The following is a 12,246-nucleotide window of genomic DNA, read 5'->3' as shown; positions in this document are numbered from 1 at the left end:
CGCATTCTTCTGGACAAAATATTTCATGACCTAGAACCTGCAATGTTTGCAATACTAGATTCGACGCAAAGACAGACACGAACATACTGTTACTCAATATTATTTGTTGAAAACGCAGGCCACGGATTAGAAAGTCATCTTAACTAACGCAACTGACTGGCTGGCAACATAGATCACATAGACACCCTGCCGTCACATGTGATTCATGCTGTTGTTTATGTTGGAAACTGCCTGAACTACTATGAGAACGTCTGTCACTGCATGAGCTCAATCGGTAACACGGTGACCTTCCTACTCACATAAAGAGTATGACTCGATTCTTGAGCGTTCTCGAAGAAGGCAAGCAGGTTTGAATTGTTGTCGACGAAATGTTGTATAAAAAGCACGAGTTGACAGTGTGATCTGACTGGATGTATCTCTGAATGACCTTATGTATAACCACTGTTGTTATTGCTGCTTTTAGATATTCTTTGTATTTATATGATGTGTTCCACATCCTACAGTCATTTGACTTTTGATCTGTGGAATGTAATGCAATGTAAATCTAAATGTACGAGTGACACCATTTGCGATTTTCCTTTTCTGTATTCACAGGTGAAGTTCTTTTTCTGATGTAGTATGGCAAACCAGAGCTGTCAAAGGCATCCCACTTTCTGGCTCTCTGAGTGCTTTTGGACATTTGGGCTCTTTTGGCAGCGTGATCGGTCACATAGATTTACCATAAAGAAATGAACAGGACATACAATTCAATGTCACATAACATCAGTAGGTGACAAAGCCCTAAACGAACCGAATAAAAACATAATTGAATGAGCAGGTAAGTATAGCACTGTTGATTTAAATATGTACTTTGGTCCTACTTAGAATTTCAGGACAGCTATTAATTACCTTAACTAAGAGTTTCTCTTCGGTACGTTCTCTTTGCCTGTTGAGGTGAATGCCAAGGTAGGCCACACCTCATCCATCTTAACCCTTATATAATTATCATTCACCACCATTTTCTCATCTCTGTTGACACTACAGAACCTGTACAGCTGAAACAGTGTCATCAATTGAGTGACACGACTTTGTTAGGGGAAAAGGAGGACACCGTGTTAACTATGAATTGTCACCTATGTACTGTTTACTGCATGAAATGACAATGCTCCTTCAATTACTATCACACATTCTTCTATTTTTTAATTTTCTTTAATAAAAAATTAACCTTACATTTGGAGTATTACGCAAGGTCTGGATATTTGTGTATGCTTGGCACTGTTGATATGTGTTTTAAAAGGTAAAAAATGTAAAGTTGTCCCTGTGCTTAATGAATTAAGCACTACACCATGAAGGCGTATGGGGGAGTGGATGTATAGATCTACATTTTCTTGAACTCAGCACTAGCTGGAGGTAAGTGGTCAGCTTCACGCCCCGGGCCGCTTTACCCCTGGGTAAAGAGCCTCCTGTACCCATTGGATAGGTGGTTGGGTAAACCACAGAGCCAGTCTGGACGACTTGGAAAAACGAAAATTCTTGAACCTATCAGGACTCGAACACAGACCCCTCAGTTGTGCAGCCTGTAGCCAGTCGCTATACCGACTGCGCTGTCCCGGCTCACAATATGTGCTTCCAAATCATAACTACATTTGTTGGCCGCGCCATAGCTCAAGCGGTCAGTCGCTGGCTTCCCATTGCGGCAGCCTGGGTTTGTCCCGGGTCTGGTCAGGTGGGATTTGTGGTGGACAAAGTGGCGCTGGGGCGGGTTTTCTCAGAGTACTTCGGTTTCCCCTGCCAATCTTCATTCCACCAAATTCTCCATCATCATAATCACTTGGGGCAGGCTACATTAGGCAAATCAGTGGCCGCCGTGCCGAGTGGACCCAGTTGGACTCCACCCCCCACTCAGCGAATTTAAAAAAAGAAACTACATTTGTTTGCTACCGACGTGAAAGTTTTGAATATAATATACATTCTGTTTCATTCCCCCCCCTTTCAACCAAGATTTTTCTAAATTCAATGTTAAATTTACACTTTCTCTTTGGGATATTTTCAGTAAAGAAAAAACAAAAATGTTTTATTATCCTTGCACAAGAGGAAAATACAACACAAATTTGTATAAAACTACAAAACCACACTTATATTTACAAAACAAAACTTACACCACTAAAATAAGATATAAAAGTTTCTGACGATGGCATATTAATATAATTATTGAGTTTTTGAACATTATCCATCATCCTGTTTTTCCTTTAGAAGCAGCATTTCGGAGACTGGATTCCGGCTTCAGGTAAAAGTCTACTCAGTTGGACTCATCGATGGACCTAGTCCCAATCTCCGGACAACAGAACCATGCAAGACAGGATATATAAGTTAAAGACAACATAAAACATCAGCGGGAGTTGAGATAAACAGTAACAAAATCACTGATGGTTTATGTTGTGTTTGGTTTATACATTCTATATTGCTTTGGTTCTAATGTTCGGAGATAGAGACTAGCTCTGTCGACTGGGCCAATCTATGTAGGCTTTCACCTGAGGACGGAGACAGAGTCGTCTCCAAAACGTTGTTTTTAAACAAAAGCAGGATGAGTATTGTCCAGAAACTCAAGAGCTATCTTTCAATATGTGAACACAAACACAGTGATTAGTTGGCTTCTTCCTGTCTGCTAGGAAGTGTAACCACTGACTGAGTACATAGTAAGAAAATGCCAGCACATAACTGCAAGTCGAAAATGAATTAGTGGGGATAATTAGAAGACAACACTTGCAGTCCTAGTATTGTTGCAGGTGTAGAGTTGTGCGATAGTATTTAGGACATTCCGCTTGCAACAATTACGTTCTCAAAAACGAATAGGGAAGGGTTTTTAATTGTCAGTGGCATTAATTGCACACTTTTTCTTTTCCTTGGCACTACAGCCCCAGTGGGCCGAGGCCTACTTCCATGAACTCCGTTCACTTCAGTTTTTCTACATTTTACACATTCGGTAGGACTCCTTGGGCGAGTGATCAGCTCGTCACAAGGCCTCTACCTGTAGACAAACACAGAAAAACGCACACAAACATCCATGCCTGGAGTGGGATTCGAACCCACGATCCCAGCTTCCGAGCGAGCGAAGACAGTGCACACCTTAGACTGCTCGGCTACCGTGACCGGATAATTGCACACTTATAACCTGCAATTACAAGTAACTATAATGCTGCACAAATCACTATAATCTATCTTATTCTTCTAAGCATGTTACAGCCTCCATTAGTTGTTGCCTCATTAGAGTCTTCTTAAAAGAGCTATTCCTTACACCTCTACGGCACAAGAACTGCACTCCCTAACCATCTTCTCAAGACTGTCTCCTCTGTCCATGGCTTCCTAGTATGGGCCAAGGACCCGTTATATAGCCTCACCACAGACCGTATAGAAATCACCGCTTCCAGCAGATCTTCTATTGTGGCATGTGTAAGCGTGGCCCCGGTCACATGACGTTTACTGAGCCATTGCACAGCAACAGGTGTGTTTGCAGAGCTGTTTGTTAGCAACGGCTATCTCTGCTGGCATCATAATTCTGGCTTTCAGCAAATATGCCACAGCATTTTTGATTCTTCTGAACCAAAAATAAAACACCTTGAAAACAAATCAAGCCAAGGATGTATGGCCAAAGTTTCAACTGTTGCAAGAGATGCAGCAGTAAGATAACCCATTTGCTTGGTTGTATCAATAAATGCATCAAATGAAGTGAAATATATGAATGAATAAGTAAAATGTGTTGATGTTTAATTAATAACCTTTAAGATCTCCACTTTAGGTGTGTCCCTTGAATAAGCAGTCACAGACAGCCGACAAGGTGTGGTCCTCCAGCTGGAGGGTTGGGCGTGGGGCTAACAACTCCTCACCCTAAAAAATAAGCTTGTTACAAAAAATCACAAGAAGCCTCAGACCTGGACGGATTTTTTAGGACTCTTCTTCATGAAATAAGTTAATTAGCTATGATGAACCTTAAAATGGATCTTGGAGAGATAGGATGGGATGGTGTGGATTGGATTGATCTGGCTGAGGATAGGGGCCAGTGGAGGGCTCTTGTGAACACGGTGATGAACCTTTGGGTTCCATAAATTGCTGGGAAATTCTTGAGTAGCTGCAGAATTGGCGGCTCCTCAAGGAGGGCTCAGCTCCATGAGTAAGCAAGCATGCTGTGATGAACCCACTAATGGGACACTTAGACACAAGTATAAGGATAATAATAGGCAACTGGGAACATGAAACTGAACCAGGAGACCAACTACCACCTTTTCAAAGAAGTCTGTATACATGAAATTTGTTTCATCATAATAGGCCTGTTTTCTTCATGCAGAACACGTATGCCTAGAGACGTAATTGTATTTCAGTATTGTTTATTAATGGGAACTAGATTTGGCCTGTATCACCTCAGTCAAGTAGTTCTGTATGTGTAGAAGTCTTTCACTGAGCCATATATGGCCCCGGTTTGTTTGATAATAAACTTCTTAGTCCATTATTGTTTTGTTGCTTCCAGTTTGATTTCATTCTAAAATTACCACACAGATCACCAAAAACATATTTCATATAAAAATAGTTAGATCTGTAATTTGTGTAAGACTACATTTCATTAAAATATATGTTTTGTACCACTGCTGTAATAATTACCACACTTTATGTCCATCCAGCTTTCAGAAGGTATGGTACTCTTCTGATTTTGAAGTGTTTTGTTACTTCTCATGCCTTCACATCTGTTCTCAACCATAAACATGGAATGTCATTTGCAATACATTTCTTTAAGTTTCTTTCGTAAAATCTTGCCTGATGGATTTCTTGGAATTGTAGTTACAAATTCTGCACCACCAGTCAAATGCTTATGTCTAGATACTTTCCCTGCCATAAATTTCTTCACATCATCTTCTGTGAGTTTCGGTCCTTTTGATACAATGAAGGCTTTAGGTACTTCACCAGACCTTTGATCTGGTACACCAATGACTGCTGCATCAGCAACTCCAGGGTGGCTGCGAAGTATGTCTTCCAGCTCTGCTGGAGCTACCTATAAGGAGTGCAATAACTGGTAAGTGATTTTTTGAGACAGATGCATTTCTGGGAATATACAGTCTTCATGAACAAAAAATATATGATTTTCTGCGTTTGCATAAAACAAGACTGAAATTCCGCTATATTTTACACTTTCACTGAATCAAATATTTGTTCATCACAAAATTAATAGAAAGTCCGTCGAGTGTAACAATTTGTAGGTCACTTTTTTATTATTATTTCTGCCTTACATGTTTCGGTTTGACACAACCATCATCAGAGGCACTTGCTATAATTATGGAAACACTGTCGCTTTTTTGATGTTCACAATTATGTTTGTCGTGTGGACGCTGCTACGATATGTTGACGTGTAAAAGCACAGAACATGCTAAGATAGTTGAGTACACTCTCAAGTTCTCACTTTTCATCCGAACTAAAATGTTAAAATATTTGATATAAAATATTTTAACATTTTAGCGTTTTAACTTAAAAATAGGTTCGGATGAAAAGTGAGAACTTGAGAGTGTACTCAACTATCTTAGCATGTTCTGTGCTTTTACACGTCAACATATCGTAGCAGCGTCCACACGACAAACATAATTGTGAACATCAAAAAAGCGACAGTGTTTCCATAATTATAGCAAGTGCCTCTGATGATGGTTGTGTCAAACCGAAACATGTAAGGCAGAAATAATAATAAAAAAGTGACCTACAAATTGTTACACTCGACGGACTTTCTATTAATTTTGTGATTGATAGTGTAACGGACCAAAATGAAACAATTCAAAATATTTGTTCATCATTAACGCCATAACAGTAACATTGTTCATCTGTAATTTCACTGTAATTTCTCCATTTTTTTTTTAACGATTATGAGAAAATCAAAATAAATTTCAAATCTTAAGATTATGATCTGAGATGTGAAGATATATAGATTGGAAGACAAGTACAAATATTTGGGATGAATTTGCTGCCTTCACATTCAGGATATAAGAATAAAACCCTTATTTATATACCCTGAAGATGGAGATAGCAGGTTCAGAACTGTGTAGCCTACATATGTAAATTGTTACTAGGGGTCCTACAGACTCGCATATGTTCACGTGTTTCTTTTGCTAATTTTATGAATTTGGTATTGCACTTGTGTGTTTAAATGTTTGCCTCTTTTTTTCCCGTTTTATTATGTCCATGGTGTCCATAATGCTTCCGTATGTGTTTCCTGTGTTTAGTATATGTTTAGAATATCCAGAAGTGTCATTGTTATATCTGATGGCTTGTACGAGGGCTATTCAGAAAATGCCCTCCATTGAGCAGTTAACAAAACAAGCAGTGAAAATAATATTATACGTATATACTTAAACTACTTCTCAACATAGTCACTGCCAGAATTGGGGCACTTGTGTTTGTGTATGCCTGTGAGTTCAGTCATGTTTTGACATCTTCCATCAACTCCTCATTATTGTTGGAGCTCTGTGATCCCCACCAGTTCTTCAGGTAGGTACAAGTAAACAGGTGGTAGTCACTCTGACCGAGATTTATGGAAGGTGAATAAAATGAAATAATCAGGGTTGTATAGAGGTGGTCAAACAGCTCCCAGTTGAAATGCTCCAGCAGTGCTCAAGTGTGAACAGCTGTATGTGAATGCAAATTTTCATGGTCATAGATTATAAGAATATCATCAACGTATCTAAAGTAGCCAGTTATTTGTTGTTTTACTAAGATTAGGTACATCTGATTATGTTCTGAGTGTTGTATATATATGTTTGAGCTAATATTGCTGATGTTGGGGTACCCATCGCTAATCCATTGATTTGTTTGTAGTATTGTTGGTTCAACTGAAAGTAATTTTATTCCATTTGTGGGAACATCCCACATGTCATGCTATTTCTACAACACTCACTATTCAACTCACTTTTCACCATCATGCGCACTAACCAATCAAATTGCTTCCAACATTCGCATTTATACTGCACTCAATGTCTAGCCTCATCCAGATCATTACACGCGCTAGCCAATCAGCACTCTGCAAATTTCGCTCCTCCATCAAGCTTTGCATAAAAAGGAGCAGCTCCAGCCCAGCAGCATCAGTCTACAAACAGTCTTCATTCAACCTTCACTCAGTCAACATCAGCCAGCACACTTTGTCCTCAGTGCTCGGTCTTCGGAGTCTTCGGCTCTGTGCTGCACCAGGAATGGGCGCCTCGACTCTCCGACGGCATGCCTGACTCACTGGGCTGCCTCAGCTCTCCGGCGGTCATGCCCGACTCACTGGGCAACTGGCGTAGCTACCGCCTCTCCACTCCAGCGACCGCGCTCCACATCCAGACGCATTCAGTCAGCAGCAGTAACCACAATAGAGTAATCTGAGTACTTTAACCAACTTATTTACAAAGTACTCAAAATTCCCACACATTATTGTAATGTGTAATGTTCCTTTTCAATATTTTTATTGATTTATGCAATACTTTTTAGTCTACTACTAATTATGTTTACAGTGTCATGTTTTGGTATGCAAGTATACATGTTCACTGTGTTGAAAGAACATAGTCTAATATCTCTGTTTAGTTTCTTGGTTTGTAAATCTGTAATTAGGTGAATGGAATTGTGAACACTGCATGTAGGTGGAAAGAGTAGGTAGTGGTGTAATGTTCCCATCAAATGTTTCACTAATTCATAAGTGGGCGCATTCTTACATTGCATTCTTACATCATGGTTTCCTTTGATACCTTCAGGCAGATGCTAGAATAATACTTTTAAAACATACTGTTACGTATAGTAGTGACTCAAGGCATGGGTTTGGATTGGTGAGTCGATTTATTGGACATTCACTAGTCGTAACTACAATCAATTACAACACTTTCAAGATTAGTGTAATTATAACACATAAATAAAGTCTTCTATATCTGCTTATACTAGTCATTGCTAGATAACAACTCTAAACAAAGGCCATTCCTCTGCAAAGTTTTCCCTATCCGTTTCCTGGCAATGTATTTTATCACAGGAAATATAACTGTCACACTCCAGATATCACTGCAAATATAATGTCTTGAGATCACACCTTAAGTCTTTACATGTCAACTTCTTCAACTGTGAACTTCCCATGGCTATCTCCTGTCAAGAACCAAACTTGTGGCGCAAATTGTCATCAAGATAACTCCTCTGCATGGATCCACAGACAACACCTTCCATGCTTAAGGATGCATGTTTAAATCTTTCTTACTTAGCAATAGACCTATTGTTCCATGCATTTGCTGGTGCACAGACCACATAGAAAACACGGTTTCCTCTATACTGTTGCATGTTGGGAAATGTTTACTGAGCCGTTGCCTGGCAATATTTTGATCAAATCTGTTTCAATACTGTTATATTTTAGCGTCCTGTTGCACTGATTCTCATCCATGATATGTATACAGTTGCCGTCTTGTAGTGCACTCAATTTCAACTGTTAGTTAGTTATTGGAGAGGGTGGGTTTCCCCATGCACTTAGACCTGTATTGGTCCATTGTGCTTCCCTCTATGATTTCTACCAGTCTCTATATCCTACCGGTACTGGTTCTTTCCATCAGTCCCGCCCAGCCAGCGAGACCAGCTCTACTAGCTGAGAGGTATCTATAATGCTTCCCCCATCTACCAGAGGTATTAGAGACTGCTGTTGGGCGGGAAACGTCCGTAATTTGGCTCAGTGACCTCCTTTGGAGATATGAGGTTCTTTTACGTGCCGTAAAGCTACGACACGGGACCCACGGCTTAAAGTCCCTCCCGGAGGACTTGTTCCCTGAATTTTTCCGCCCTTAAAAATTTGACGACCTCCGCCGGGTATTTGAACCCGCATACTACGAGTCATGAGGTGGGAACGTTACCTCTAGACTACAGAGGCCGCTAATTTCACCTGTTACTTCACGACATGTTTCAGCAACATAGTGCCATCATCAGGTACCCTAATTACACTAATCTATTTCATTGCTTTATAAAATTATTTAAAAAGTGCATATATGTCAACTATAATAAATTTACACACACTAAAACTTGTTAAGATTATTCATCTTATGTGTCATAATTAAAACTTGTGTTTGGTTTTTCCACTATGGGGGTCGTTTTTCTTATATTCTGTGTAAATCGTGTCTTGTGATGTGTGTCCCCTTCTTAGCTGCGAGTGCTGTAATCAATACAATCTGTTTCAATACAATCCCACCTCTTCACATACAATTCATCTATCAGTATTACGCTAAAGCAAAATATAAAGAGCATACCTGCAATCCTTTAACCTTGATAAGTTCCTTGTATCTGTCTACAATGTAAAAATCATTTTCTTCATCATAATAACCCATGTCTCCAGTGTGGAGCCAACCAGAGGGGTCAATCGTTTCAGCAGTAGCCTGAGGATTGTTGTGGTATCCCGCCATTACCTGATGACACCACACATGTGTGTTAAAAAGCAACTGTGATTTGATAAGATTATAAGACCTGAATATCCATATACATTCTGTTTATACCAACAAACAACTAATAACTAAGTATCTCATTAAATAACTAATCATGTAACTACATAACTAACTAAATTAAACAAGAACCAAGAGTTCCTGAGAAGCTGAAGGTAGAAAAATTGAACAAACGATGTTGTGCATTTTATGAAACCTCCTTCATGAAAACTGACCTTCTGTTAAGACTGAAATACAAAATTAGAACATTAATGGGTTAGCTCATTTATTGACAGGAAAAAGGCCTCGAAACAAACCTGACAGGCTGTTGTGAACAGAGCAATGAACTTTTAGTTTCTGTAAAAACCTGTGAAATCCTTGACTAGTTGAAGGACTGTTAACTCTCCTGACATTTGCCTTGTTTTAGGTAAAGTTTGAAATCCTCGGTATTCTTGTGAGATAATAGAAATCATCTTCATGTTATGAGAAGGATTAAAATTTTCTACCCTTAAGCCCTCCAGGTACAGTTATCTCATCTGTTCTAGAGGCACCATTAAAATCCTTGACCAAGAAACTTTTATTGCAACACCTACGAGGTGACCAATTTGTCTTCATTCTCTATATAAGACGTGGCCAATTCCTTGATAGCTTTCACTTTTGCTAATACTGGTTTGAATATTTTATTTATTTTCTTACTTCTGTATTATGGTCACAAGTAAGCATTTAACAGTGGCCACGCCATAACTCAAGCGGTTAGTCGCTGGCTTCCCACCACGGCGGCCCAGGTTCAATCCCAGGTCTAGTCAAGTTGGATTTGTGGTGGACAAAGTGANATCGCGACTGAAGTTATATTCTCCTTTGAGTGTGTGTTTGTATGCTTCTGTTGTACGGACGTTTTTCTACTATTGAATGTTCCTGTTTTGCGGTTCTGTATGTTGACCATGTTGACGCTCCCCCCGAAAAAAAAAAAAAAGCATTGTAACACCCCATACAGATCATAGAAATCTCAACTGTGTTCCTTCCAGTTTCCCTTTTTTAAAGGATCAGGATTCGCTACCACACGCACCAGTACCGGTAGGGTATAGAGACTGGTAGAATATCACAGGGGGACGTACAATAGATCAAACTGGTCGTGGTGCATGGGGAAACCCACCCCCTCCAATAATAATAATAATAATAATAATAATACTTCAAAATTAATTTTTCTGAAGTAAAATTGAATCAACTCCATGGAGCACAGTCCTTCTTGAAAAGCTAAGAGCCAATCACACAGTTAAGATATCCTCCACCCTTTGGGAACCTGAATGTTCACTACCCTATTTAACACTCTGCCTTCAAATATATCTGTTTTAAAAATTATAAAAATCAATTTAGGTTTGTTTTACAAAATTATTTGCAAAGTAACTCATTTTACTCTATTGACAAATTTGTTGAGCATGCAAGGGGCTCAAAAGATAAGCGTTAATAAATGGTCTGTGTGCTTGTATTAAACGTTGTTGAGACTTGCTTGCTGTAAGTGTGGCAGTATGTATGTCTGTGTTTGTTATGAATTTTAATGTTATAATGAAATTGTGGTGTTGGAGAAGGATGGAGAAGATCAGTTGGACCAATTATGTGAGAAATGAAGAAGTGTTATTTAGATTCAGTGAGCAGAGGAATATCCTACATGAAATAAGAAAACAGAAGGCTAATTGGATTGGTCGTATCTTACGCAGTAACTGCCTTCTAAAAGAAGTTATTGAAGGAAAGACAGAGGGGTGGATAGAAGTGAACAGAAGACGAGGAAAACGTAAGAAGATGCTGGATGACCTTGGAGACAGAAGAGGATATTCTCATTTGAAGGAGAAAGCTCTAGATCACATTAAGTGGAGGAACTGTTTTGGAGGAGACTGTGGACCTGTCGTCTGACAGTTTACAGATGAATGAATGAATGAAATTGCACTGTTGATATGGCTGGCCAGTGTGTGTGGAATGGCAAGGTGTGAATTTGACAGTGGTTTTTCCATGGCCTAGGTATGTTGTCTTGACAACCTGTGCTGTCTGCATGAGGCCTAATTATATATTTTATTGGACCAAGGACGTATGATGTGTAGTCATCATGAATTTGTAATGTGTGACATGTTTTATATCCACACCTATGGGAAGATGATTGGATCCATGAAGTGAAAATAAATTTAAATGTAAGTTTCCCAAGAAAAACTCTGTACGCATATTTCATATCTTGCATGCATGCTACAGGTCTCACTTTATCTCACTCCCTTTGATTCGGTCTTCCTAAAAATTTTTGGTGACAAATAAAAGCTATGATACTCCTCATTATGCAATATTCTTGTTTCTTCTATTAACATCTGTCCCACTTAGGTAGAAATAATTTTCTTAACAGCTTGTTCTCAATGCCTCTGTCTATTCCCTTCCCCTAACATGGCAGACCAAGTTTTACATATGTACAAAAGCAAAGGTAATATTTCAGTTTTGTATTTGCTAATCGTTAACTTTTTGATGTCAGAGAAGAATCAAAAAGGTCTGATGTGTAGGGTAGCAAGTATTTTATGAATTAACACTGCTCTTTATTTCTTCATGAACGCAATTTTGAGTTGTTATTGCCATTTCCAAGTATTTTTAACTTTGCCACATTTTTTATAGAATTTCCTATAAATTAAGATATCCTCTTGCAATCTTATGAGATGTGAACATATGTTTAATTTTTTCTGTGTGTTTACTTCTGTCTAGATAATGTAGGACCCTCAACGTCTTGCAACCCTGTGGGCCTTCATGGCCTGCTACAGGGATACCTTTACTTTTTTTACTTTTACATATTGACAGC

The 12,246-nt window shown here is 39.0% G+C and overlaps 1 protein-coding gene across 2 annotated transcripts in view; it reads right to left on the bottom strand.

Moving 5' to 3' along the window:
* Positions 1–4,344: 4,344 nt before the first annotated feature.
* The window catches only part of LOC111862255 (probable 4-coumarate--CoA ligase 3), a 54,174-nt gene continuing 46,272 nt past the window's right edge, over positions 4,345–12,246 (bottom strand). For both annotated transcript variants that reach the window (XM_023847490.2, XM_023847491.2), the window contains exons 8-9: positions 9,255–9,410; positions 4,345–5,020 (exon numbers count right to left, since the gene is read on the bottom strand). In XM_023847490.2, the coding sequence (XP_023703258.1) occupies positions 4,742–5,020; positions 9,255–9,410 (435 nt within the window). In that variant the 3' untranslated portion in view covers positions 4,345–4,741. The remainder of the gene's footprint in view (positions 5,021–9,254; positions 9,411–12,246) is intronic.

Source organism: Cryptotermes secundus, unplaced genomic scaffold (assembly GCF_002891405.2).
Source record: "Cryptotermes secundus unplaced genomic scaffold, Csec_1.0 scaffold88, whole genome shotgun sequence".
Classification (NCBI taxonomy): Eukaryota; Metazoa; Arthropoda; class Insecta; order Blattodea; family Kalotermitidae; genus Cryptotermes; species Cryptotermes secundus.
Note: the sequence above shows the minus strand (reverse complement) of the source record. Positions and strands in the feature narration are given on the sequence as shown.